A 23,717-nucleotide genomic window follows, 5' to 3' on the forward strand; every position below is an offset into this window, starting at 1 on the left:
CGTAACCGCTGTTCATTCTTAGAATCGTCATGTTTCATATTGTTACAAAAAGGCTACAATCAAAGTTTTTCTTTTGCGATTATATAATAAGACAAGCTGTAGCTGCCTTTCTAGCTCTAACAGAAGTTGAGTATAACATCAAATAGTTAACCAGAAATTTATAAGCTGCTGGGATATTTAATCATCAATGCCGCTCCATTCACCGTCATCTATTACCTGGGTATCACTAACGCCCCCCTGAATCTTCCTTTTCTTGCTTCCAGCGATAGCTCCGCGTTTGTTATGTTCCTTTCGCCTTTCCCAAGCACTCTGGGTTGTAATCTTAGCCTTGTTTCCGCGCCTTGACTCCACACCTCGCTTCTTAAGTTTCTTCTTTTCTTCCTTGTTAACCTTCGGAAGTGAATCCATCAGCCACTTAGGAATGCCTTCCTCACTAGTCTTCCCAGCTTGCTTCTCGCTTAGGGAAATGACATTGGCTATGCTCTTTAGATATGCGACATCCTCGGTGGTATAGAAGGTCACGGCCACACCACCTTCATGACCAGCCCGCCCGGTTCGGCCTACTCGGTGTACGTATGCCGCCGCGGATGTTGGAACATCATAGTTGATTACGCCGTTAACTCCACGGAAGTCAATTCCTCGCATGAGAAGGTCAGTCGTGATTAGAACCCAGATCTCACCGGCTCGGAAACGAGCAACAATATTAGAACGAGCCGAATCTGAAAGCGATGAGTGGAGAGCTGCGATGCGGGATGAGCCACCAGCTTCAACGGGTATATCGAACTTTAGCTCATCATGTAAAGCTGTGGCGCGCTCGATTGTCTGTGTAAAAACTAGGAAAGGAAGTCGCATGTTCGACATTGAGTCATCTGAAGAACTGGGATGTAGAAGCTGGCGGAGTGCAAATAACTTGCCCTGTTCCGTCGCCGTATATATGAGTTTGTGATTGATACTTGGGACCGCCGTATCTTTAAGTCCGACGACAAGGCGAATGAGAGGAATGCTGGAGTGAGACGCTCGGGATTTCAGCTGTTCCAATATCAATCCCTCAACATTAGAACCCATGGTCGCAGACCAACACGCCACCCGCAGAGAGTCGCTAGTACAGGCAGACCAGATTCCAAGAGTTTGTTCCCTGAATAGGGGGTCGAGGAGGACATCGGCCTCGTCTAAGACCAAAGATTTGACTGTCGGTAATCTTCTCGATTTTAGAAAATTCCTCAGTAACATGGGCGTTGTAACCAAAATATCGGTTTTAGTTATTGTGGTCGCTTTCTGAGGCTTGCCTTCTTGTTTTTCATCTCCTGCATCATCATCAGAGCTACCTGCTTCTTGATCACTTTCCGAGGCCTCTTCGTCTTTGGAATCGCCCTCCGGTTGACCCTCTGCCGGGAACTGCATGCCCTTCTTCATCCCCACAATCTTGACCCCCGTGCCTTGCGCAAGCTTTCTCCCCTCATTCACGATCTGGTGCGCAAGCTCTCGCGTCGGAGCAACCACGATTACTTCTAAGACGTGATCCTTCTGCGCCGCATCACCGGCTCTCCTACGAAGGACGCTGTTGATAGCCGGTATCAGGAAAGCCAACGTTTTACCGCTACCAGTGGGAGCAACCGCCAAGAAATGAACGCCGTGTTTTGTCTTGAAATGCAGTTCATTTGCAGCAGACGACGATATCGCCCTATCCGGCTGCAGCAACAATGGCAAGCTGCCCAATTGAACTTCAGTGGGTATCCGATACCCTTGTTTCGCAAGATTATCCCCCAGTCTAGTCGAGATATTGTAAGTAGACCGAAGCTCAGAGAACGAGGTCAATGGCTGCGGGAAGAGCTGTTTCTTTCCATCCTTTTCCTTAGGTTTATCCTCCTCCTTCTTTTTTGACTTCTTCACTTTCGACTTTTTACGCTCGTGGGAGGAGAGGAGTGTGAATTTCAAACGATGCGATCGAAGGATTTGTCGCACTTCTTCCTCATCAAGCAGCGGTTTTGATGTATCCTCTTTCGAAGTCTCCGGAGTCTCGGGTTCAGGGCTTGGCTTTTTCGTTGCACGTGGCGCGAAGAAATTGATATCTTCTAGATCATCGTCGACATCTTGATTCGATACAGGTTCCTCATTCCGCTTGCGCTTAATTCCTCTAGTAGGATCATTATAAAGCTGAGGGTTCGACGGCTTCGTAATAGGTTTCGGAACAGTCGGTTGAGCAGCTGATTTTTTTGTCCCTCGGGACAGAATTTTCAGGATATCCATGGTTTGCGACGATTAGTTCAAGCCATTTTTCGAAGACGAGAATTGTTTAGGATCATTATTCCGAAGGTCCGGGCGGTGTGGGAAAAATTATTAGCGGTAACCTTTTTCTGCCAGACAAAAGTCGGAGCTAAATCTCCCCCGCACCTGCTCGCACTAACCATGTCGTGTACCCACAAAACCCCGCAGACTGCTATCAATAATCTCAGCACTGCTCCCCTATTTCTTCAGGTAGGGGTTACCTTCAGGTGGGAGATAATCTATTAGTTCGTCTTAACTTCCATCACAAACACAGCTGCCGGCAAGAGTATGTTTGCCGACGATAGCGAGGTTGACGATACTTATATCACTGCCGACACCAAAAGTTGATCACATGTCAAAAGGGAATTAATTTATCTCCCGTAGTGAAATCTATCGCTACCCTACCTGTCAACACCAGGATCCATTCATTTTCCACATCTCAGCACACCAACCCAGCTAAGTGGCTTTATACATAACTATAGTATGACGTCTGGGCCACCAATTGTGGATAATGTCGTCGAGTTGATTGGAGCGGCTCAACCTGTCAGTACCCAGGTACTCAAAGGGCGATTCTAGCCCAAGAATAGAAGCTCTAAGCTGCAAAGTGTTAGCAATATCGAACTATCAATGTTGAGCTTCAAGAAAAGACCGGGGGCGGACCGGGGCCGATCCCCCCACCACAGCTCCATACCCCTCGAATAGCTGTTCATTACGACATCTTATTGTTCGAGGAGATTTTAAACCTCTGCAGGGGGCTATCGTGTGTTACGGCTCTCACGAGACCATCGTATCTTATTAGCTACAGCTTAGATCTCCGAGTACGGGGACCCAAGTTTGAACAAGAGTGATTTTCTCTCTCGTCTTGGTATTTAAGCCTTTTACATCATCAAATACGACGAACACCATATCTCATTCTTGAATCCGAGCTGCTTTTTTTTTATCTTAGCTGTTCCATTATATCTATCTCTTGCTCGATATACTATCATATTATATCTCACCCCATACTTGCTCCCATATTTTCTCCCATATCATCCTTTTATCCCCGAAACAATAATCCAAGATGGACCCAAAAACCGCCAGCGTGTGTGCCCCCAAAATCCCGCCCACCAACAAAAACAGCTCTCTCTAATCCCCACAACCTGTAGAACCGTTCCTTCATCCTCAACAAGCCCCATGACGTCTCCTTCTCGGACCGGCCGGTGCCCACCCTCAAGGGCCCGCACGACGTCCTCGTCGCCGTGAACTACACCGGCATCTGCGGCTCGGACGTGCACTACTGGGAGAACGGCGCGATCGGCCACTTCGTCGTCAAGGACCCCATGGTCCTGGGCCACGAGTCCGCCGGCACCGTCGTCGACGTCGGGCCCGCCGTCAAGACCCTCCAGAAGGGCGACCGCATCGCCCTCGAGCCGGGTTACCCGTGCCGGCGCTGCGAGCCCTGCCTCAGCGGACACTACAACCTCTGCCCGGACATGCAATTCGCCGCCACGCCGCCCTACGACGGTACCCTGACCGGCTTCTGGGTCTCGCCTTCGGATTTCTGCTACAAGCTGCCGGATAACGTGTCTCTGCAGGAAGGAGCGCTAGTCGAGCCCCTCGCCGTCGGCGTCCACATCGTGCGCCAAGCCGCCGTGACGCCGGGCCAGACCGTCGTAGTAATGGGCGCAGGCCCCGTCGGACTTCTCTGCGCCGCCGTCGCGCGCGCCTTCGGCGCCTCCAAGGTGGTCTCCGTGGATATCGTCGAGTCGAAGCTCGCCTTCGCCAAGACCTTCTACTCGACGCACACGTACATCAGCCAGCGGATCCCGGCCGAGCAGAACGCGGCCAACATCATCGCGGAAGCGGGTCTCGGCGGCGGCGCCGACGTCGTCATCGACGCTTCGGGCGCCGAGCCGAGTATCCAGACTAGTCTGCACGTCGTCCGCATGGGCGGGACTTACGTCCAGGGCGGCATGGGCAAGTCCGATATCACGTTCCCCATCATGGCTATGTGTCTCAAGGAGGTTACTGCTAAAGGTAGCTTCCGCTACGGCAGCGGCGATTACAAGCTTGCTGTTGAGCTGGTGGCGTCGGGTAAGATCGACGTGAAGAAGTTGATTAGCGGCATTGTGAGCTTTGATAAGGCGGAGGATGCGTTTAAGAAGGTTAAGGAGGGCGAGGTTATTAAACTGTTGATCGCGGGGCCGAATGAGAAGATTGCTTGAGGGGATGGAGGTGCGGATAGGAGATATGGGAGAGCTGGTGAACAGCGTGTGAGTAAGGGTATGTAAGATGGTTTGGTATCGATTGGATATCGTCGACTACATCGCGGCGTCTGGTGAGCAGTAAATGAACGGTTGGGTAAGCTGATGTAGCTACGTCGGTTGGTACATGCGTGGCAGTGGGCGTGGGCGTCGAGGTATCTAGTACGGGTTATGTGTATAGGAATTTGGAAGAGCAGTGTGAATAATAAGAAAAGTCAAACTTACTTCAAGTACCTACCGAGTTTACGCTCTCCTACCTACCTACCTAGTAAGTAAGGATATAGAGAATATCATCATGAAACAATGACCACACTACTGTATACTTCGCAATAAACAGCTCCGCAGTTCTTCCATATACGTAACTAATATGAAGGACAAAGTTTCACAATATAAGCAAGGCATGCGTGCTGATATATTTATCAAGTAGCTATTACCTTCTCCCACCGGAACCCCTTCTTTCCCCGCGACCCGTGCCGCGTCTTCCCGGCTGAATACGACGTCGACGGAGCGCGGATGGACTCCTATAGGATCGATCGTGCACGCGGTCGCATTCTCCAACGCGTACATGTATACCTAGCCTTACCTAGGTAGGTAGTATAGATATATAGCTACCCAGATTTTAGAACATACGATGTGGTCAGGCTCGGTATTTGAGGTCTCGCCTATCTCACCTTAATTATTCACCATGTAGGTATGACATGGCAAGCTACAAATTATACCTGATTTCGAAGCAAGAGATCTTAGTCTCACGATAATACTAGGTATTATGGCGAAGGAAATAAGAAACAGAGTAGCTCAGGAGCAATGACTGAAGCGGATTTTTCTAGTTCCGTCTATATATATTGACTTTACGCTCACCCAAGGTTAGATCGCAACCCCTATGTAGATTCCACCATTCAAGCCTTTTACTATCCCATGTTCTCTCAATAGTACCTAAGTATGTACAAAATCTAAACCATACCCAAATACCGAGTCTCAATCACAGTGCCCTTCTTCGCACCACGCACCTTAATCTCAACCACTTCACCAGGCACAATATCTACTAAGTTATCCTCAAACTTCACCCCGTCATCGTCGCACTCGAGCGCGACACCCTTGACCGGGACCTCAGCCGAGACGGCTACCATCGTAGAATCGGCGCTTAGCTTAGCACTTAATTGCTTCGGCTTCGGTAGATGAAGGTACTTCAGGGGTTCGGGCCAGTTGACGTAGCGCGCGAGCTGGGTGCCATCGGCATGACTAACCAGGTACGCCGCGACCACGGTACGGTTAGCATGTATGCCTTTATCCTTCTTCGGCACCGGGACATCGAAGGCCGCGATCTCGGTCGATTGATTCTTGGGGAGGACGATGGGCTCTTTGTTGATGGTCTCGCTGTATGTTTCCTGCCCGGTTTCGACATCCCAGGCCTTGACTACGCAGTCAACGGTTATGTCCTCTAGAGTAAGATTGCTGCCCCATATCTCGATTTGTGTCTTTGTATCGATGTCTACGCGCGTGTATTTGTTGCGCGGATGCTGGTGTTCTCGCCGTGTCATTCCAACGGACAACGGTGCCATCTCGCGTTTGACGGTGAAGTAGGCGTGCTTAGGACGTAGGTAGTAATCGCAGATAGCCCAACTAGTAACCGGCCAGCAGTCGTTTATTTGCCAAACGAGAGCACCTGAGCAATATTCGCGTCCTGGCCCTTTCCATTGACGCTTCCAAAGCCGGTATGCCGAGGCCAAACACTCGGCCTGCATCAGCTGCGTGCAGTAGACAAACTGCTCAAGCGGATCCGGTGCATACCGCATATTCTCGACCAAGTACAGAGCAATACGCCGCTCATGGCCGTCTGCCTTGTTGTGGAAATCCACCGTAGATGACTGGGGATATCGGTCCGGATCATCCTTACCAAGAGGGAGGTAAGCATCGATCGTCTTGACTGATGGGAATGCTTCCATGCCGAACTCAGATACAAAACGGCCCACTAGCTTATCGAAATTTTGATATTTCTCCTGTGAGCCATGCCAGACGTTCCACTGGTGAATGTCGCCCACAGTCGGATCTCGCGTGTCGACACCACCCCAAGGACTTCCGGGGTGATAATAGATGGACGGTGCGAGTTCTCGGCAGGCATCGGGGAGGATTTTCTCGTAGATGTATCGTGCTGGAAAGTCGGTCTTTAACCAGCTTTCGGCGTCCTTATTATCCTGGTCCCAAGTAAGATTGACACTTTCGGCGTATTGGTAGTCCTCGTTGTTTCCAGCGAAAATTACGATGCTTGGGTGATGTCTTAGCAGCTTGACATTCTCTTCCGCCTCGCGTTTGATCGAGGCTAGGAGGTCCGGCCAAGCGGGATAGTTTCCACAACCAAACATGAAGTCTTGCCATACCAAGATACCGAGTTCATCACAGGCATCATAAAAGGCCTGCTCTTCGTAGATACCTCCTCCCCACACCCGGATCATGAATTGGTTTCCGTCTGCTACCAACTTTACCCAGTCGTAGTATCTCTCCTTACTAATCCGCGGAATGAAGTTATCCGCCGGAATCCAGTCACTGCCGCCGCAGAAGATAGGGATGCCGTTGACCTCAAAGAAGAATGACGTACCAGGTTCCCCTTTTAGGGGCCTCTGGACAAGTTCTGCTTTTCGTAGGCCAACCTTCTTGGAAATCGTATCTATAATTTTGCCATTGTCCTCCAAGGTGGCTGATATCGTATATAGAGGTTGTTTACCGTATCTAACCGGATACCATAGTTCTGGATCGGAAATGGTAAAAGTGGCGCTCGAGCCAGCATCTACTACCTGACTAGCAACCGGAGTGCCATCCAATGAGATGGAGAATTGAATCGTTGAGGCTGTGCCTTCTATAGGAGCGTGAGTAGTAACAGTAGCGGCCTTTAGAGACTTGCCCACATCGATATCGAACCAGAGATCAGAGATACGCGATTCATAGATCTCAAGGTTAATTGGTCTCCAGGGACCACAGGTCAGCAATGCTGGACCCCAATCCCAGCCCTGTGGACGTTAGTCTTGTGATATTACTCGGACATGGTTAGCCAGTTCTCTGACCTCCCCTTTCGAAACATACCCAGTGATACTGCGTTTTCCGGACAGCCAGTCTAGAGCTATCCCCATTCCAGCAACCCCATTTATGATCAGGGTGCTTCTCAAGTAGCTTCCATCCACGCAAGTAAGCGCTATCGAAAGTGATTGCCAGCTCATTTTCTCCGCCATTCTTCTTCAAGTCGGCCGTAACGTCGACACGTTCAGGTATGAACATATTATCAGTCTCCAGAATAGTCTTTCCATTAAGTACCACAGTGGCAAAAGTATCTAAGCCATCGAAGGCAAGAACTGCTTTCGCAGAGCTCTTAGTTGCAGGCGAAGGGAAGCTGGTCCGGTAGACCCAGACCGCTTCGCCAATCCATTGTACGTCAAGCTCATTCTTGCCGATATAAGGGTCTGGAATGAGATTATGGGCAAGCAAATCCAGGTGAACGTTAGTAGGGAATTGGCCCACGGGGAGGTACTTGCTATCCTCCTTGTCGGTCTGCTTAAACTCCCAATTCTTGTCGATTGGGATCACGGTGCGGGGTTCCATCTCGCGGAGTTGGGGATTGAGGGGAAGATAGGATCGAGCTTCACGAGAACAAGATATAGGAAGAGTACAAGGAGACGAAGATATATTTAAGTTTATGTCAAGATTAAGCTTGCTTAGATCAAATGTTCCAGAACTGGCTTCATTTAATTGTTCGGAATCCTGACCACCTTCCACAGTAGAAAACGTGGAATCAAGCCGCTCCGAGATACCTTTGACCGACATGAAGTAATTGGAGATCGTGCAGAAATATATAACGAACAGGACAAGTGAGATCGATAAGGCAAATCTTGTGATTTGTTGGGACACAATTGAGATGAATTGCCTACTATCGACAATGTTGACTTTGCAATGAGCTGTGCGAGATCAATAGCAACCAAGACCTCGCGGGATGAGACTTGCCGAGAATAGCTTAGGGAAGTAGATTAGACCGCGGTCATGCGCTGTCGCTATGCGACATAGACGCGGGCCTTAAGGATTGGAATTGTCTGTTCGTCGTTCTAATTGGTAATTCGAGGCGGTAACCTGCATAACCGGGTCATCCATCGAAGAGGTACCTGCGTATCACTAAATACGGAAAACGTCATCCTGGGGAGCTAGTGGACAGAGTTAAAATGGTAGCCCTCGCTACTTGAGGTTGGGGGTTTGGGTGATGAAGATCGTGTATCTATAACGTATAACGCTGATTAGATCGTTGAAGAAATATTAACAAGAAGAAATTCGAAAGAAGCATTCAAGTGGGTAGGACCAATGATCGGATCCACCTTCTAAACGCCCCAGACGCCACTAGGTCGCCGTATCCACGCCAGTGGTCCCATATCGCGGAAGGTACCATCCCGCCGCCATATCGGGCTAGCCACGTGTAACGGAGCGGGAGCCTCTTCGGAGCCATCCCGGTATCAACGAATATTATACCAAAATGATACTTTTACATGTCATGATTCGGTATTAAGTCGGAAAGAAGCCCTCGGAATATTATTTGAAATGAAAAAGTCTTATAAATCATAGCTTAGAAGTAAGTCGTGGCCTGATGGAAGGCTATCTACCGAAGTGCATGGGTGGTGGAGGACGGTCCGCCGAAAAGGACGGAGCCTCATCTCCCACGCCGCTTATCGGTGCTCGTCTCGGCATCGTGGGATAGATCGATGGACGCTACCCGCTGATAAGGCTAACAGATATCCAATCCCTAATATCTTTGGCCTGTACATCCTTGTAAAAAGACACGCGACAAAAAGAAATCTTATATTACTCTATCAGGTCTGGTCTTCTTGAGGATCTTTCCGAAGCTCGCCTCCAACTCCTGACACAAGACAAAAAAAGTGAAGACGCTCGCAAAGTAGGTATCATCGTAGTGTTGTTGCCAAGGCCAGTTCCGTCCGGCCCACATCTCATTCGTTGTCATTACAGCCAGCCTCCGACATATCCTCCTCCATTCCGTATTAGTAGCAGGCGTATTAGCAACAGTTCCCCCTACCTCGTCCACGACTTAGGGTGAACACTTCTTCCCACTCGCGCATGCCCCAGTTTTGAGAGCGACTCTTGCCTTTACGTCTTCTTCTCATGCCACCGAGACCAACTTCGTCTGCCGTCATAGAGCTCTTGATGCTGCCCCCGTCGCTGGCTCCAGCATTCCACATGCCGCCATCTCCATATTGAATCCCACTCATCGGATCGTCTGGGTCGATTTCTCCAAGCTCGATCTTAGTTAGAATCATACGTGCCAGTCTACCAAAAATCTCGTCCACGCCCTCACCCGAGAAAGCTGATACTTCCATCGTGACGGGAACGTTGACGCTGCTTGCCCATCGGGATGCTTCGGTGGTCGAGACTTCCCTGCCCTCTGGCGCAACCGTAGCTCGCATCTGGGTGCCGAGACTAGCGCCAGCGCTGGCTGTACCGGCAGATGTGCTATACGGTATAGAAGAGCTCGTGCTTGACGGCGTGGGGGGTGGGAGGCTTGTGTCGACGAGGGTGTCGTTTGCGAGGTCAAGCTTGTTTCCAACAAGTATCATCGTCAGGTTAGGTGACGCAAGCGCCCGCGCATCGTTAAGAAACGGCTGTAGTGCTCGAAAGGAGTTGTGCGATGTGAGGTCGTAGCATAAGATAGCGCCAGCGGCACCCCGGTAATATGATCGGGAAACGGAGCGGAATCGTTCGGTGCCTGCCGTATCCCATAGCTAAGTAGTGTTAACCTGTTTCGTTCCTTTTCCATCTTCTTTGGGAGGTAGATCGCCGTACCTGTAGCTTTATCCTCTTCCGTCGTGCACCGGTGCCGACCTTGATAATCTTGCTTGCGAACTCGACACCGATCGTCTGGGAGGAGAGAACTCGCCATTCGTTCTTGACAAAGCGGTGAAGTAGACACGACCTATCGGAATGTTGCCATGGTTAGCCGGGTGTTCGTAGCTAATCAGGGTTCGATATCCATCCTCTTGCGCATGATTCTCTATGCTTTGGCTCCGGGCCCTCCGCCAACATGAATCGCGGATAACCGATCGTACTCACTTTCCCGTTCCGCTCGGTCCTAGCAGAATAATCTTGGCCAAATAATCGTACATGCTCCCGAGCTCCTATTGCCGCATTAGCCATCGTCCTCGCTTCCGTCCTCCGCCGGCTGTCTCGGGTGTGTTGTAGCATACCTGGTCGCCCGCCGTTCCCGTACTCTCCTCGCTGGCGGCCGATAAGCGGCGCGGACGCGTCATCTTGTTCTGATTTTTGGTGCGACTTTCGTAGACACGGTGGTATTATTTACAGGAATAAAGACTTGCGAATCATCAGTGAAAACCCAGGATAGAATCAATCAAAACTGTTGTTGGATATGTAAAGTAGAATCAATAGGATCGGTATTCCGATTAAGATTCTAGATTAGAATTGCGACTGCCTTACTGTATTAACTAAAACAAGTCAATGCCATACCTGAAATGCGCTAGTTTCAGTTATCCTTATCAGTATCGTGATCAGCCGGCTTGTGACGAAACGGGGGGAGTGCGGGAACCTGCCCAGCTGCCGTACAGGGATAAGCCGGCTTACCTTGTTAGTCAGCTTCCACCCACGTTCTGGCCGTTTTGTCTTTGTACTTCGTACCTGTCTGTACCTGTGTATGCCAACTTGCCGAGGCTCAAGTTGCCCCACATTCCCATTCAACTCTACGTGTAAGTGGCTGGATTCTAGTCATTGATAACATATCATCTCATCCCTTTCCTCTGTAACCATTCTACTATGTTCTAATTCTTTGTATATATAATATATACGCATATATATTATTTCTTACTAGTCATGAAGATTGAAGGCAGAACTTTCGTTGTGTCCGGCGGGTGCGAAACCCCTGAACTCACCGAACTACATGAAAATAGGCTAACTTGGAGACAGAGCTTCCGGACTTGGTCAAGCATGTGTAGAAGAGATATGTAGGAATGGGGGCAATGTGGCCATCCTAGACCTAAACGAAGAGAACGGTGCTGCAGTAGTGAAGAGCCTCCCCGATGGATCCGGGAAGTTCTTCGTTTGTGACGTCCTAGAGACGGACAGCATTGCAGCAGCCGTGCAGGGAACTATAGAATGGATACAGCAAACGGGCAAGCCGTTGGGTGGCATCATTCCAGCAGCGGGTGTAGGAAACCCGGCTACGGTATTATATCTTCAATCGCACCCAATCAAGGCATTAAAAATTAATGAGATTCACAGATCCTAGATCGAGATGGTCAAGCCTTCTCCCTAGATAGTTTTGACTTTGTCGTCAATATAAACCTGCGGGGAACGATTGATCTTGTACGGCAATGTCTTGTTCACTTAGCCAAAACCGAACCCGTAGGTGCTGATAAAGAACGAGGCGTCGTCATCATGGTAGCATCGGTAGCCGCCTTTGATGGACAGAAGGGGCAAGTTTCGTATGCTGCTAGCAAAGGTGCTGTCGCGGCGATGACCTTACCTATGACAAGAGACCTGGCACGCTATGGTATACGCTGTATGACTATTGCCCCAGGTGTCTTCGAATCGCGAATGACTGCCGCCATGCCTAAGAAGTTATTCAAGGGTTTGGAAACTGTCATGGAATTCCCACGGCGGGCAGGGCAACCGGAAGAATTCGCCCAGCTAGTCCGACAAGTCATCGAAAATTCCATGCTCAACGGTACCGTCATAAGATTGGACGGAGGTTTAAGGATGCCAAGCAAGATTTAGCAAGACTATGAAGACATATCTACATCATACGGTTGACGAGAGGTTTTGTATAAAAAATTGTTCAATTTTACTTGACATAGCCTAGTGGATCCTTTCCTAAAATGCAAGTACTGTTGGGAGCAATCTCGACACTGGCAATTGCTGAAGAAAAATCATGAAAAGACAGATCGATAACTACTCCGGGTGACCCAAATTTTGGACCATGGAACAACTCCAAAAGAAAGTGCGATCTAACTCATAAAATCGGCGGACGTGTGCGCCCTGGGACTGTGCCCACACCTTGCGTGTGGTATTTGGCAATTTGGTGGAACTCAGGACTACCGGCGAGACCTGGACATGTCGATTCTCAGTCCGGTTAGGAACCTTCCATGCAAGCAAACACCCTTTGAGTAAACTTGCGGTTCCATCCTATCATCCACCGTGGCTCTTTCCAAGGGAGTGGACGAGCAGGAATGAATCGTGCTCCGGTCCTATGAGTGGACCAAGGATTGGTCAGTCCCTCACAAAACCTCCCCTACACCAGGAGGTAATGTCAAAGGATCTGCTAAGGTCCTGTAGTCTCATCTTGTTGTAGGATCCAACCCTTTCGTTTGTCCCAAGTATACCAGGTCGAGACCTTTATGCATCCATCCCTAAGAGACTATTGTACGTCAAGCCATACAGTTACAACGACGTATATTACCGGGGTAGCAACCATGCTAAACCCTGCCCCATATCTAATGGGAGTGACATGATATTTAGGTAGGAAACTAGCATGGTTTCCCGTTATTACCCCGAAATCGACCCCGAACATAAGGGGATGTAATCAGGGCTTGTTCACGATTATAGGGGCCCATAATGCTCCCGAAACGATTTTAACTAACACGGATTTCTCCCGGGAAGTTGAGTCCCGCGGCCCAAATGGCCTCTTCGACCAGTTCTCGGCTTGCTAAGTTGGCTAGATGTTGAGTCCAGTTGCTGAGGTCGAGGATGCCAGAGATCTAGTCGGATCAGAGTTTAGCCCATGGGAGACCTGTTGCTGACCAGTGCCAGGACAGAGTAGGAGGTAGACAAGGGCTTTTCAAGATAACATCTTCTGGAAGGCCACTGTAGAGTCCAAGTTAGAATCTGCAGATTGCAGCATTGCCCTAGCAATCCATGTCGTTGTAGTCGATGCCATGGTGCTGATGTTTGCCATAGTAGCGGTGATCAACTTGGGGGAAGAGTGAAGTAAGGTAACCGAAGAGTAAATTTGAGGATCTTTCCACCTCTTAAGTCCGCATCACGAAGAGTCGAAGTCCTTGGATATTCACCACGGCCCCGAGGCTGAACCCAACTATTGGGTCGTATCTTATTCTTTCTCTGGGTCATATGTCACGCCAGTGGATGACTATCCTGTGTACTGTGCCTGATGATTCTGGCGCTGGGACGTCACAGCAACCGTGATGTTCTGTGCTAGGGATGTATAGTTGGACCACCCCGATCCCCACTACCCCATAGACGTTACCGTCTTCGTAGACGGCACCGTTCTAAGGACATCGGTTAATAGGTGATTAGGCATGCACGCTACCAGAACCTGGTTCCGGGTGTACTCTGCGGCTGTTATGTATCGTTAGCATAATGCTAATTGACGGGCTAAGCACCAAAGAGGTTGTCTTACTACTAGCCACGTTCGAAAACGGGACGGGATAGCTGAGCGCCTCTTATGGTTGAGAAGCGCATCTTCTGTCTGCACGCAGCTATATATCATGACCAACCCTGGAGGTCCTAGATTGTTTTAGTGGCGTGCTATGGCAGAGTAGACGACAATGCAGATATGGAAAGAAAAGTACTAAGAGTAAATCTCACATGAAGGAAACCGTGCTCACCCTTCTGTGCTTGAATAGGACTCGAATTCCATATGAGGGCCTAAGATTATTAGGAGAGAAGTGCTCGGATAGGTTACAGTTAGATAGGTAGGCAACCTTTGTGTGTGTTGGTTTTCTAAAGTTAAGGAATTCATTCAAGTAGGTAGGGAAGAAAATAAAACGATAAATATTTTCGTGGGTGAGCACAATACAGTACTAACGATGGGAAAGGACAAGTGATTCATAAAAGTCAAATATTTGTCTACCTACGTAGCTACTGGGTCTCGTTTATGTCAGTCTACAGGTACCTGGGTATGTACAGAAGAGAATCAGTTAAGTCAGCCCTCACTACAGTTCATCGCCATAGAGACCTTGCTTGCTCGAGTAGTGACTTAGGTTTACTTGCCCTGATACCTATGCTATATACCTTTCGATATAGTTTAACCCCTGATCCGTCCTAACCGGTCACGTTCAGTACCCGTTACTACTATATACAGTATCCATTGTATCGCCCTTGTGCCACCGTAGTATATTTTCGACCTGTTTCTGGTACATGTCCGTGATGTGATCCTCTTGGACGTAACCCATATGCGGTGACAGCACGACCTGACTTCTGCCTTCCACTCCCCACTTTATTTTTCTCCATTCACTAGACGTCGGCAATGGTTCGATTTCATAGACGTCTAATCCTACACCACGAATCAATCCCTCCCTAGCTACTTCGAGCAGGTCATCCTCAACCACGATTGGGCCCCGTGCTGTATTTACGAACAGTGCCGAGCGCTTTAGTTTTCGCAAGTCATTGGCCGTGATCAATCCCCTAGATCGGTCTGATAATACGAGCTGAACGCTGACTACATCTGCAGAAGTGAACAACTCGTCTCGACTGACGACCTTGAAAGTCTTTTCTCCGTTATCGCCTTCAACTGGCAATCCAGCAGCTTTCGCCTTCTCGTCGGCTGCCTCCTGGGTCAGATTTGTACTCCAAGCTACGACCTTCATGCCGAAAGCTATATGCATGATCCTCGAAACCGATACCCCTAACCTCCCAAGCCCAATAGTACCGAATACTTTTCCCGCTAGATTCGTAGCGAAAGCTGTCTGCCAACCTCCTGCCTTCATTACTGCATCGTCTTGCGGAATGTTTCTTGCGAGGGAAAGAATCAGAGCGACACAATGCTGGGTGGTGCTATCCGGGCTCCTTTTTTCCGGGATAGTGCCGGCCACGGGAATTCCGCGTGCTGAAAGTGCCTGTACATCGATAGATGCGTTGCGGGGCCCGGTTGTTAGGAGCAGCTTGAGGTTTGGAAGTCGGTTGGTGAGTTCAGCCGGGAATGGCGTCCGTTCTCTCATGGAAGCTAGACCTGTTAGACACACTCATGGCTTCCTTTGATAAAGCTTACAAATAATGTCAAATGGCTCAAGACGCTTGACTAATTCATCTTTGACATCTTGCGGGGTGTTGGGGTGGTTATATGGAAGAAGCGTGTCGGTAAATGTCGTCACCTGAAACCCAAGTGGCTGCAACTTCTCGAAGACGGGTACGGACGACTTTGGATAGTCGTCTAATACAGCGATCTTTATCGGAGCCATGAGTATGTCTAGGTACAATGCGAATATTTCAGTTTGATTTTCAGAAAAGAGCCATGTGGTAAAATAGAGAGCCTTTAATATTATGCGACAGTTGTTGAAGACTTCCCCGAGCGGAGACGATCACGGCTTCGCGGCATTTTGGCACCCCCACTTAAGCCGGCTATCGCTTCCGGCAATCATTCGGGGCCCACCAAACGCTTACGGACAGGACTGTTGGTTTTCCAGAAGTAGTAGGTCTAGGAAATTTCTACAAACTAACTTGTCTAGCTGGCTTAATTTCGACATATTACGATCGTAATTGAAACAGTATGATAAATAATAGTGCATGACTGAAAAGTCTCAGGGTTAGGGTTGGGGATAGGCTTAACCCTTTTCTTGCTCAAGAGTGTTATGTTAAGTAGGTAGGTAGAAATATTTTATGGCTAGGAACTTTACAAGAATTAGACCTTCCTATGCACATCATCCGACTCCTCCATAATAGGGTTCGACCTCAACCCTACCTACTTAATATGAGGCTATTTGCCATTAAACAGCACGGCAACCTCCACCAGCCCAGTGCCTTTTGTCTCAAGAAACCAGCTATAAGCAACAAAACCCCCAACCACTAGACTAGCAATACAACCAATGTAGAGTTGCCCTTCGATATTATGAAAACTACTGAGGTGGATAATATTACTTCGTATTATATAGAGCCATAATAGTGCCCCTAGACCTGGAATGTGATATGTAACTCGCTGACTAAGCTAGGGTTGAGGTCGTCGCAAAGGATAGACCGAGACCGAGTATGAACTTTGCTGACTATGAGAATCCCAAATACTGTGTTCTCATACTAAATAATAACTCTAATTTTCATGATAACTCTGCCAACTGTAATTCCCTAGCGGCGCCCAATGCAGTCAGCAACCAAGGTGCGATAGGGGACCAAAGGGTACCTACTTCCAAGAGACAGTTCGGCTCTCGCCAGACATAGTTCGGCGCCCCGGGGTTACCGAAGAGATCGTCCTGGTAGTAAAAGTTTTGAAGCGAGTTCTTCATAAAGCTGGTTGTCCGTTGGTGGTTCACCTAGACTACTTCCTGTATAGGGGTCGATGTGTCAATCATTGGATAAAGTGTCACGCCCTCGCACCTCACGATTCTCTAGCAGCTAGATATTCTCTAGGAGAATCTTGGTATTTGGCTCCATGTGAAGTTACTGGGAGCCGCAGTAGGCGTAGTCCAAATTCCAGGTAAGACACCAACTACACCTTGGTTTAACGGCATCGCAGCCTGTTTTCCCTCTAGAGCAGGTCAAGCAAGCCTACCTGCACTGCCCTTCGTCGTTAGATAAGGAATGAGATGGAAGGGAGTCTAAGCCTCCACAATCTGATTTTCAGTGGTGACAAATTCACTAGGGTGGTGGGAGGATGTGTAAAAGAAATCGTCGAATAATCACCATCTTGAGTCTCCTCCGTTGGAGTCCACACTCCCCTTTCCCCACAGTAACTTCATTGCGGCTAGATGGATTCTTGACGTTGCTTAGGGCGCGTCCCACAGCATGGCAGCCTCGCGGTGGGTTCAAGGGGAGGCAACTAGACGAGACCTTCTTACCATCAAGCTTACGGAAAAGAAATAGACCAATTTCATAATGGTTCCAAATGTTCTTTAGCCTAAAGTAAATGGAAAATGAGAGTTGAAGAAAAGAGCACTTTGACTGTGAAACTCCCGTACCTCAATTCTATCAACTGATACCTAGGAATAGCTATAAAAAAAAGGTAGTTTCAAGACTACTTTTGCGACACCGAATACCCAATGATAAGTCTAGGAAGAGCCAACCTTCCATAAAGATGATATCCTTATCATCGGCGTTTCCTGTGGCCGCAGCACTTGCCGCAGTCATTGTTCGATGCATCGCCTTCACCACTACATAGGCTTTAATTTTATTCAATTTCGGTACCTATGATGGAGAATAAGGGGAAGGGAGAAAATATGATGACGAAAATCGAAATTCGAGGGGAAATATACATCTAATTGCTCAAATTTTATGAAATGACACGAATAAATAAAAGAGTACCTATAATTTGTTAAAAGGTAAGAAAAGTACCATGACGTATTGGAGGTCAAGCCGCGGCTACACGTTGAGCGGCAGGCTGCATAGACATTGCCTACCAGAGGCACCCCTCTAAATCCTGGGCTGAGACTTACGGGATCTTGAGCAGATAAGGCTTTTCCACCACGTTCTACTGAAACAATTACCGAAATAATGAGCTCGATGATTGTCTCGGGTTCGGTATTATACCAGATAGAAAACTTGGTAAATGGATTCGCGAGTATCCAGGAATTCCTAAATGTATAATTCACCGGTACTTAAAACATATCTCCATCACCAGCAACTTGTCATAGATTTTACTAGATACAAGCTCCCCGATAAGTCATCGTCGATGTCCAAAAATGTGGCTGGATGATAGGTACTGCCCACCTAATACGCCCAATATTGCCCTTTAATAAATGCAGCTCTAAACGACTCGGGCAAAAACGGACGTCAAAATAAGTACGTAGATTATTACATTTTGATTGTATTATAAGGAAAATGATAAGCCGGCTCCCTTTCTTTCCCCCACCGTTCCCTTTCGTCTCCAAATTTCTCCATAAAATAAAGATTTGATACAAGGGTTGATACTATCTTTTGTGTCCCGATTGGTCTATAAATTTAAGCACAGCAGAGTTCCCGAGAAGATTATACAAATCTAGGATAGTACGCAAATACGGCTCACAATCCACTAATCTACTAATAGCACTGGACTAAGCCATGTTTGGAGTTTTCAGGATAATAGTATTATATGGATCCGCTTAGTGGTGTCACTAGTATCTTCGCGATCGTCTCGCTTGCCTTGCAGCTAGGGCAGAGTGCCTACAACATCAAACAGTTCCTTGATACAATACACAACGCCCCGACAGAGATCATCCGCTTAAGAGGTGTTATCTCGCAACTCCAGTTGATAGCTGAGAGTATCAAGGCCGTTCTTGAACGCCAAAAGCAATCACAATGTCGAAACAGCCATATATGTAACAACATATATCATGAATTAAAAACATGCCAAAGCAAACTTAATTTGATCGAGGACGTCTTACAAATAGCTAAAAAGGTGGAAAATGGACAAAACACCTTGTCACGAAGTTGGGCACAGTTCCGGCTAGCGTGTAGAAAAGAGAAAATCGAGGAATTCGAAAAACAACTCGAGCGGGCGATCTCCTTTCTCAATGTGAACCTCCTGTTGAATTTAATGTAAGCCACTCAAGCTCATGTCAGATCATAATGAATAATGCCATCGATAGGTACTAATTGTTCATCTACACCATAGAGATTCAAATACTACACTAGGCCTCGAATTCGGATCTTTTGCGCAGGAACTTTCAACGCGCCAAGAACACTCACCAATAAAGAATTGCCGTCCATATAGTTCACGCGATCAAGGAACAGTTGATACTCAACTGGTTACTCCACTGGTACCTAGTTTATCAAGGGCCTCAGTTCACAGGACATGGTCGAATGATAACCTCTTCCAAATACAATGCTATAAAACCCGTGGCAAACATAAGAAGCATTCTGTTCTACTTCGAGTGAGGATCTCAAGATCCTACATGATTATCATGCAGTTATCTGGACCCCTTTTTGGTGTGGAATATTCAGTACCCTTCAACATATCGATACGAAACATAATTCCGGCCAATGCAGCAATACTAAGGGCATGCAAGATGGGAGATAGCGAGCAGCTCAGGCTACTCTTTAAAAAGGGGTCGGCAAGACCGAATGATATGACACCGGATAATCATACGCTGCTTGGTGTAAGCCTATCAAGTTACCAATCAGTTGGGCAAGAAACTTAATGCTTGAAGGTTGCAATAAAAGAGGGCCATGAAGAAGTTGTCCAGTTTCTTCTTCGAGAAGGTGCCGACCCAAATCTGCCCTACGGGAATTTCCAAGTGTAAGTCTTTGGAAACGTAACTTGCTAATATATTGAAGTCCTAAATACGTAGTTATAGTTCCCCACTACAGCTTGGAATTCATTTCGAAAAGCCGAGTATCGTCTGCATCCTTATTCGACAGGGAGCCGATCCTTATTACAGCGCAACACAGAAATGGTCATTACTTCATTACTTGTTCGGTCCGGGGAAGTCTATGGCTAGCGCCAAGTACTTCCCGATATTGAGGGATTGCTTATTGTTTGATGACATTAAGGACAAAGAGGGTTGGACCGCGCTACACCGATGCGCGGCGTTCGGTACAGGGGAAGATGTTCGATTCCTACATCTTTTAGGAGCGTCAGCATACTCTAACCGGTACACCACGAGGAGGGGATGGAGTCCTATCCACGTAGCAGCTTTAATGAACAACGTCTCCACTCTAGAAGCGCTCTCTAATCTGCAAACGGATCGGCTACCAACACGGATGCTACCAGAAGAGGATGCCGGCGGTCTCGACGCTGTCGATATCTACGGCTGGACTCCGCTACATCTTGCTACTCATAGAGGCTCATCAGACACAATGGAATGGCTACTTCGGAACGGCGCTGACCCGCACCGTACAACTTACGGCACAGCCGACTGGTTTCCCGAAGGTCGCGAAGGAGAAGCCTTGCAAGTTGCGGATCTAGTAATGCTATCAAAGGAGAATTGTCTTGAACTATTCCTCAAAACCCTGAGAGATATAGGGTATGATATCACGATAGATGGGGATGATATCTATTGGCCACCTCACTATGCGTGACCAACGCGAGGATCCTTCGCCTCTCGTTAACGCTAGCCCGCCGAACGCCGACCTCGACCATTGCTACGACGAGACTTGTGGCTCCCGGCAGCCCTGTCCCGGCGAACAACCTCCAAGACATATGCAGGAGTCATCGTTATCTTTGTGGAAACTGTAAATTGGTCAGAGAACTTCTCATTGAAGTACTCTTTTGAGGAACATTTACCTATGCAGAGGTTTTCCACTCAAAGTGTAAGTCCTCTCTAGCAAGAGCTGGGGCAGTCGTGGCGACAGCACAAGGGGTTTTACCGACATTTCCTGAAGGCCATAGACGATTGCGAAGTAATCCGGTGGAGAGAGCGTTTTGTCTGGCGGCATTTTCGCGGCAGAAGGGTGGCGTCTCATATGATGAGAGAAAAAGTTGGAGTTATTGCGTTATGTAGATCGAGTGCGGCTAGTGACAAGCAACTTTGTCGAGTCTACAGGTACAAAAAGAAGAAAGGTAGACAACAAGTACGTATGTGTGGGGAGGTCTATATAGGAAAGGGACTAATGAGCGAGGTGCTGATAGAACTAAATCACTAATCTCGCCTAGGGGTCATAGAATAGGCCCTATTTACTCTTCTCTAGGACCCAGATACCAATAGATCCACTCGGTGACAATGAGTGGAACTCCGAGCCGACCAGACTTCTGGTGAGTAGCGCTTTGACAGACTATCCCTTTAGTTGACATGAGTAACTGTACTTCCAACAAACCCTGAGCTCCTCTGGCACCCCACAAAAGCTTACTTCTAGTTAGGTAGACGTCTCCACCAAAGATCACTACAAGAACCTCAACGCTTACAGGCTTAAAGGGCCTACGTTGTCGCTAATGTACAGTCACCGGTTCTGTGGAGACTGTAGTCTTATGCTAATGAAAGAGATACCTCGAGGAACCTAAGCATAGAAGATCATCTCATCCATGCTTATAGAGGAGTGTTTTGTTGCAGTAGTGCTTAGGTGCAGGTATTTGCCACTACACGACCACAAGCTATTGTTATTGTGGAGGCTACAGGTGAAGTGGCAAAGTTAAGGGGCACCCAGTTATCCTCCCTCGGGCTCTCTGCGCAATACATGGGTTCCCTTTACCAAGAACAGTGACGTTACTGGAATATTCCATGGACGTGTAGGGCAAGAAAACATGAGCGATAGAAACGTAGAAGCAAACCCAGAGGAGCTGTTTGGATGTAGGATTTTGGGATGATGATATTTTATCGATTGGGGCGGATTTTTTTCTTGGTGATGGGTCCGTTAAGTGAATAATGAAAGGAAATATTCGGACATCATAGGCGTATGGAAAGTCTTGGAATTGGTTCGATCTGATCATTAGCGAAATCAAATCCCGTGTACCAGCCGGGTAGAAAGACGGATGTGGGGACGGGAGGGGGTGTGTGGATAGAGAGTTCAGTATGAAAGAAGGTCGAATCTGGCCATCTTCGATGCCAGCATAGACGTTTATGTCTGCCTATGTGTTACACGGATTGTAGTTGGACCATAGTTGGACCGAGGTCGTGTGGACCCTTCAGGGTCCACTTTGGGCTATATTTACCTAACGAAGCTTCTATTATCCCTCAAAGGAAGAACTTCTCCTTTTTCTCTTCAGGGACCTCAGGACCAAAACCGTTTATTATCAATTGAATATAATATTCCAAACCAAATCTAAGTGATCTACCCTGTGACAGTAGGTATGAAAAGGAAAACATTAATATTCGCTTATCTCACAAACCAATTGGTCCAGCAATTAAGGTGATTACCCCTACACTTAAATAAAGGGCTCGGTTTACGGCACTGCTAGTACGAATAGTACAAAGTAGAGTATTATATGTAAAATCGCGTACCATTCAGACTCTGCATTTTGGAACTGATCACCAAGCCGTGTGAGGCTGTATTAACCAAAGTCAGATTAGCAAGCATATCTCTCTGACTGGCAGTTGTCTACAGCCAGGGATTAGGAAGCAAGATACACATAAGCACCCACAAAAGCTAGGTTCAGGGCACTGTTAGTACAAGTGGTACAAGACAAAATATAAGTAAAACCATATACCATTCGCGCTCTTACAGCCTGGGTCTAGTCCACCAGGTCATGTGAGGCTGTATCTTGCCTCCTAATCCCTGGCTGTAGACAACTGCCAGTCAAAGGGATAAAGATCTTTGAAGTTCATTAGTCTAAAATTTATCTACAAATGCTACGCGATATGCAGGTACATTTAGTACATGCAAGCAACAGGCAGCCGCTGACATCCCCACGTTTATGCATGCTTACCTACCTACTTATCGAACGAGGGCAAGGGGGTTCCAATCTTTAGGAGGTGATCAGTACTTTGTACATGCTGTGTACACAGTGTCACGAGGCGGACTCAAGAAGCTAGGGAAGAACGACGTTGTTGCGCGAAGAGCTTTAACTAACCCCTTCCAGGGAACGCGGTATATATATATGAACCTTCCTTTGTCTATAGCTAAGGGCTAGCTGCCAACAGGGCGGTCTCGTACAGGCCGACTCCCGATAACTTTGACTACCAGTTCTCATGGAGGAAGCTTCTGACACACAGCATTTATGACACATCATAATCCATCCACGAATGTAACAGTAACAGTAAACACACCTCAAAATCTCATTCAGGTATTGATTTTTAAAATTAGCCCAACACCACTTTGGACTAATCAGCTTTTTTGCAACATCAAGATATTTCTATTTGAAAAATAAAATATATACTATTAAATAAAGATTGATGGGAGGAATCGATGGCTAAGATATACCCCGAGTTTACGAAGGGATATTGTGGGTCTAAACTTCTAAACTCCAAGATTCGAATTTTCAGGACGACGGTAGAAAACAGGTCTCGCGTACAGGCCACATTAGGACGGATTACCTAAGTTGCTTACTTGATTAATAGAACCTGTTCTTTAAAATAAGTCAGGCCAAGAACCTGTTCTTCAACACAGGTCAGGTCCCTGACCTGACATAGGGCAAGCACGGTTTCCCCTTTATATAATCAGTCAACCCCTAAATCAAGGTGACCAAGCCAGGTATAGGAGACTGGGAGGACTGGAGGGACAGGAGGGCCTGGAGGGAGTGGAGGTGTGGTCCCACTTATTATTTGGGTGCAGCCAATTAGCTTTAAGAGCTTAGCTTCACAGTGGTCAAAGCTGCAAGGGTGTGTTGATTCAATTGACAACTTACTTGAAGCTATTTTGACAGTTGACTTAGTCCAAGGACATTAGATAAGCTGTTCAAGGAGGACGCCATACGCTTACCGACGATGC

At 47.7% G+C, this 23,717-nt stretch overlaps 7 protein-coding genes across 7 annotated transcripts; 3 read left to right on the top strand and 4 right to left on the bottom strand.

Moving 5' to 3' along the window:
- Positions 1-17: 17 nt before the first annotated feature.
- F4807DRAFT_87483 (P-loop containing nucleoside triphosphate hydrolase protein) lies at positions 18-2,313 on the bottom strand. Its single transcript, XM_048003588.1, has one exon. It carries the CDS (start codon positions 2,245-2,247, stop codon positions 178-180), a length of 2,070 nt encoding a protein of 689 aa, XP_047854225.1. The 5' UTR covers positions 2,248-2,313; the 3' UTR covers positions 18-177.
- Positions 2,314-3,325: 1,012 nt separating this feature from the next.
- Positions 3,326-4,469, top strand: F4807DRAFT_451680 (GroES-like protein; the record flags this gene model as incomplete). Its single annotated transcript, XM_048000255.1, has 2 exons — positions 3,326-3,346; positions 3,411-4,469. 2 exons carry the CDS (start codon positions 3,326-3,328, stop codon positions 4,467-4,469), a joined length of 1,080 nt encoding a protein of 359 aa, XP_047854226.1.
- A 989-nt stretch (positions 4,470-5,458) lies between these two features.
- On the bottom strand, positions 5,459-8,096 carry F4807DRAFT_460454 (glycoside hydrolase family 2 protein; the record flags this gene model as incomplete). Its single annotated transcript, XM_048001528.1, has 2 exons — positions 5,459-7,510; positions 7,584-8,096. The coding sequence occupies 2 exons, from the start codon at positions 8,094-8,096 to the stop codon at positions 5,459-5,461; spliced, it is 2,565 nt and encodes an 854-aa protein (XP_047854227.1).
- A 943-nt stretch (positions 8,097-9,039) lies between these two features.
- On the bottom strand, positions 9,040-11,015 carry F4807DRAFT_425984 (P-loop containing nucleoside triphosphate hydrolase protein). Its single transcript, XM_047998012.1, has 4 exons — positions 10,733-11,015; positions 10,599-10,663; positions 10,332-10,461; positions 9,040-10,270 (listed from the first exon to the last, which is right to left on the bottom strand). Exons 1-4 carry the CDS (start codon positions 10,793-10,795, stop codon positions 9,548-9,550), a joined length of 981 nt encoding a protein of 326 aa, XP_047854228.1. The 5' UTR covers positions 10,796-11,015; the 3' UTR covers positions 9,040-9,547.
- A 237-nt stretch (positions 11,016-11,252) lies between these two features.
- F4807DRAFT_87536 (short chain dehydrogenase) lies at positions 11,253-12,802 on the top strand. The gene is made up of 3 exons (XM_048003589.1): positions 11,253-11,407; positions 11,463-11,721; positions 11,778-12,802. Exons 1-3 carry the CDS (start codon positions 11,370-11,372, stop codon positions 12,270-12,272), a joined length of 792 nt encoding a protein of 263 aa, XP_047854229.1. The 5' UTR covers positions 11,253-11,369; the 3' UTR covers positions 12,273-12,802.
- Positions 12,803-14,338: 1,536 nt separating this feature from the next.
- F4807DRAFT_425992 (D-isomer-specific 2-hydroxyacid dehydrogenase-like protein) lies at positions 14,339-15,823 on the bottom strand. The gene is made up of 2 exons (XM_047998013.1): positions 15,502-15,823; positions 14,339-15,456 (listed from the first exon to the last, which is right to left on the bottom strand). The coding sequence occupies exons 1-2, from the start codon at positions 15,689-15,691 to the stop codon at positions 14,570-14,572; spliced, it is 1,077 nt and encodes a 358-aa protein (XP_047854230.1). The 5' UTR covers positions 15,692-15,823; the 3' UTR covers positions 14,339-14,569.
- A 2,750-nt stretch (positions 15,824-18,573) lies between these two features.
- On the top strand, positions 18,574-20,536 carry F4807DRAFT_87575 (ankyrin; the record flags this gene model as incomplete). Its single annotated transcript, XM_048003590.1, has 4 exons — positions 18,574-18,953; positions 19,030-19,513; positions 19,565-19,653; positions 19,712-20,536. Coding segments are annotated over 4 exons (1,677 nt in total), but the record flags the coding sequence as incomplete, so codon positions are not given.
- Positions 20,537-23,717: the final 3,181 nt, after the last annotated feature.

Source organism: Annulohypoxylon truncatum (assembly GCF_022578515.1).
Source record: "Annulohypoxylon truncatum strain CBS 140777 unplaced genomic scaffold F4807scaffold_16, whole genome shotgun sequence".
In the NCBI taxonomy this organism is placed as follows: Eukaryota; Fungi; Ascomycota; class Sordariomycetes; order Xylariales; family Hypoxylaceae; genus Annulohypoxylon; species Annulohypoxylon truncatum.

Coding starts and splice junctions, on each gene's coding strand:
- F4807DRAFT_87483 (XM_048003588.1), bottom strand. CDS start 2,247: ATGGATATCCTGAAAATTCTGTCCCGAGGGACAAAAAAATCAGCTGCT.
- F4807DRAFT_425984 (XM_047998012.1), bottom strand. CDS start 10,795: ATGACGCGTCCGCGCCGCTTATCGGCCGCCAGCGAGGAGAGTACGGGA. Junction 10,664..10,732: donor CGGGAACGGCGGGCGACCAG/GTATGCTACAAC, acceptor ATGCGGCAATAG/GAGCTCGGGAGCATGTACGA. Junction 10,271..10,331: donor GGAAGAGGATAAAGCTACAG/GTACGGCGATCT, acceptor AACACTACTTAG/CTATGGGATACGGCAGGCAC.
- F4807DRAFT_87536 (XM_048003589.1), top strand. CDS start 11,370: ATGAAGATTGAAGGCAGAACTTTCGTTGTGTCCGGCGG. Junction 11,408..11,462: donor ACTTTCGTTGTGTCCGGCGG/GTGCGAAACCCC, acceptor ACTTGGAGACAG/AGCTTCCGGACTTGGTCAAG. Junction 11,722..11,777: donor GTGTAGGAAACCCGGCTACG/GTATTATATCTT, acceptor TGAGATTCACAG/ATCCTAGATCGAGATGGTCA.
- F4807DRAFT_425992 (XM_047998013.1), bottom strand. CDS start 15,691: ATGGCTCCGATAAAGATCGCTGTATTAGACGACTATCCAAAGTCGTCC. Junction 15,457..15,501: donor TGAGCCATTTGACATTATTT/GTAAGCTTTATC, acceptor TAACAGGTCTAG/CTTCCATGAGAGAACGGACG.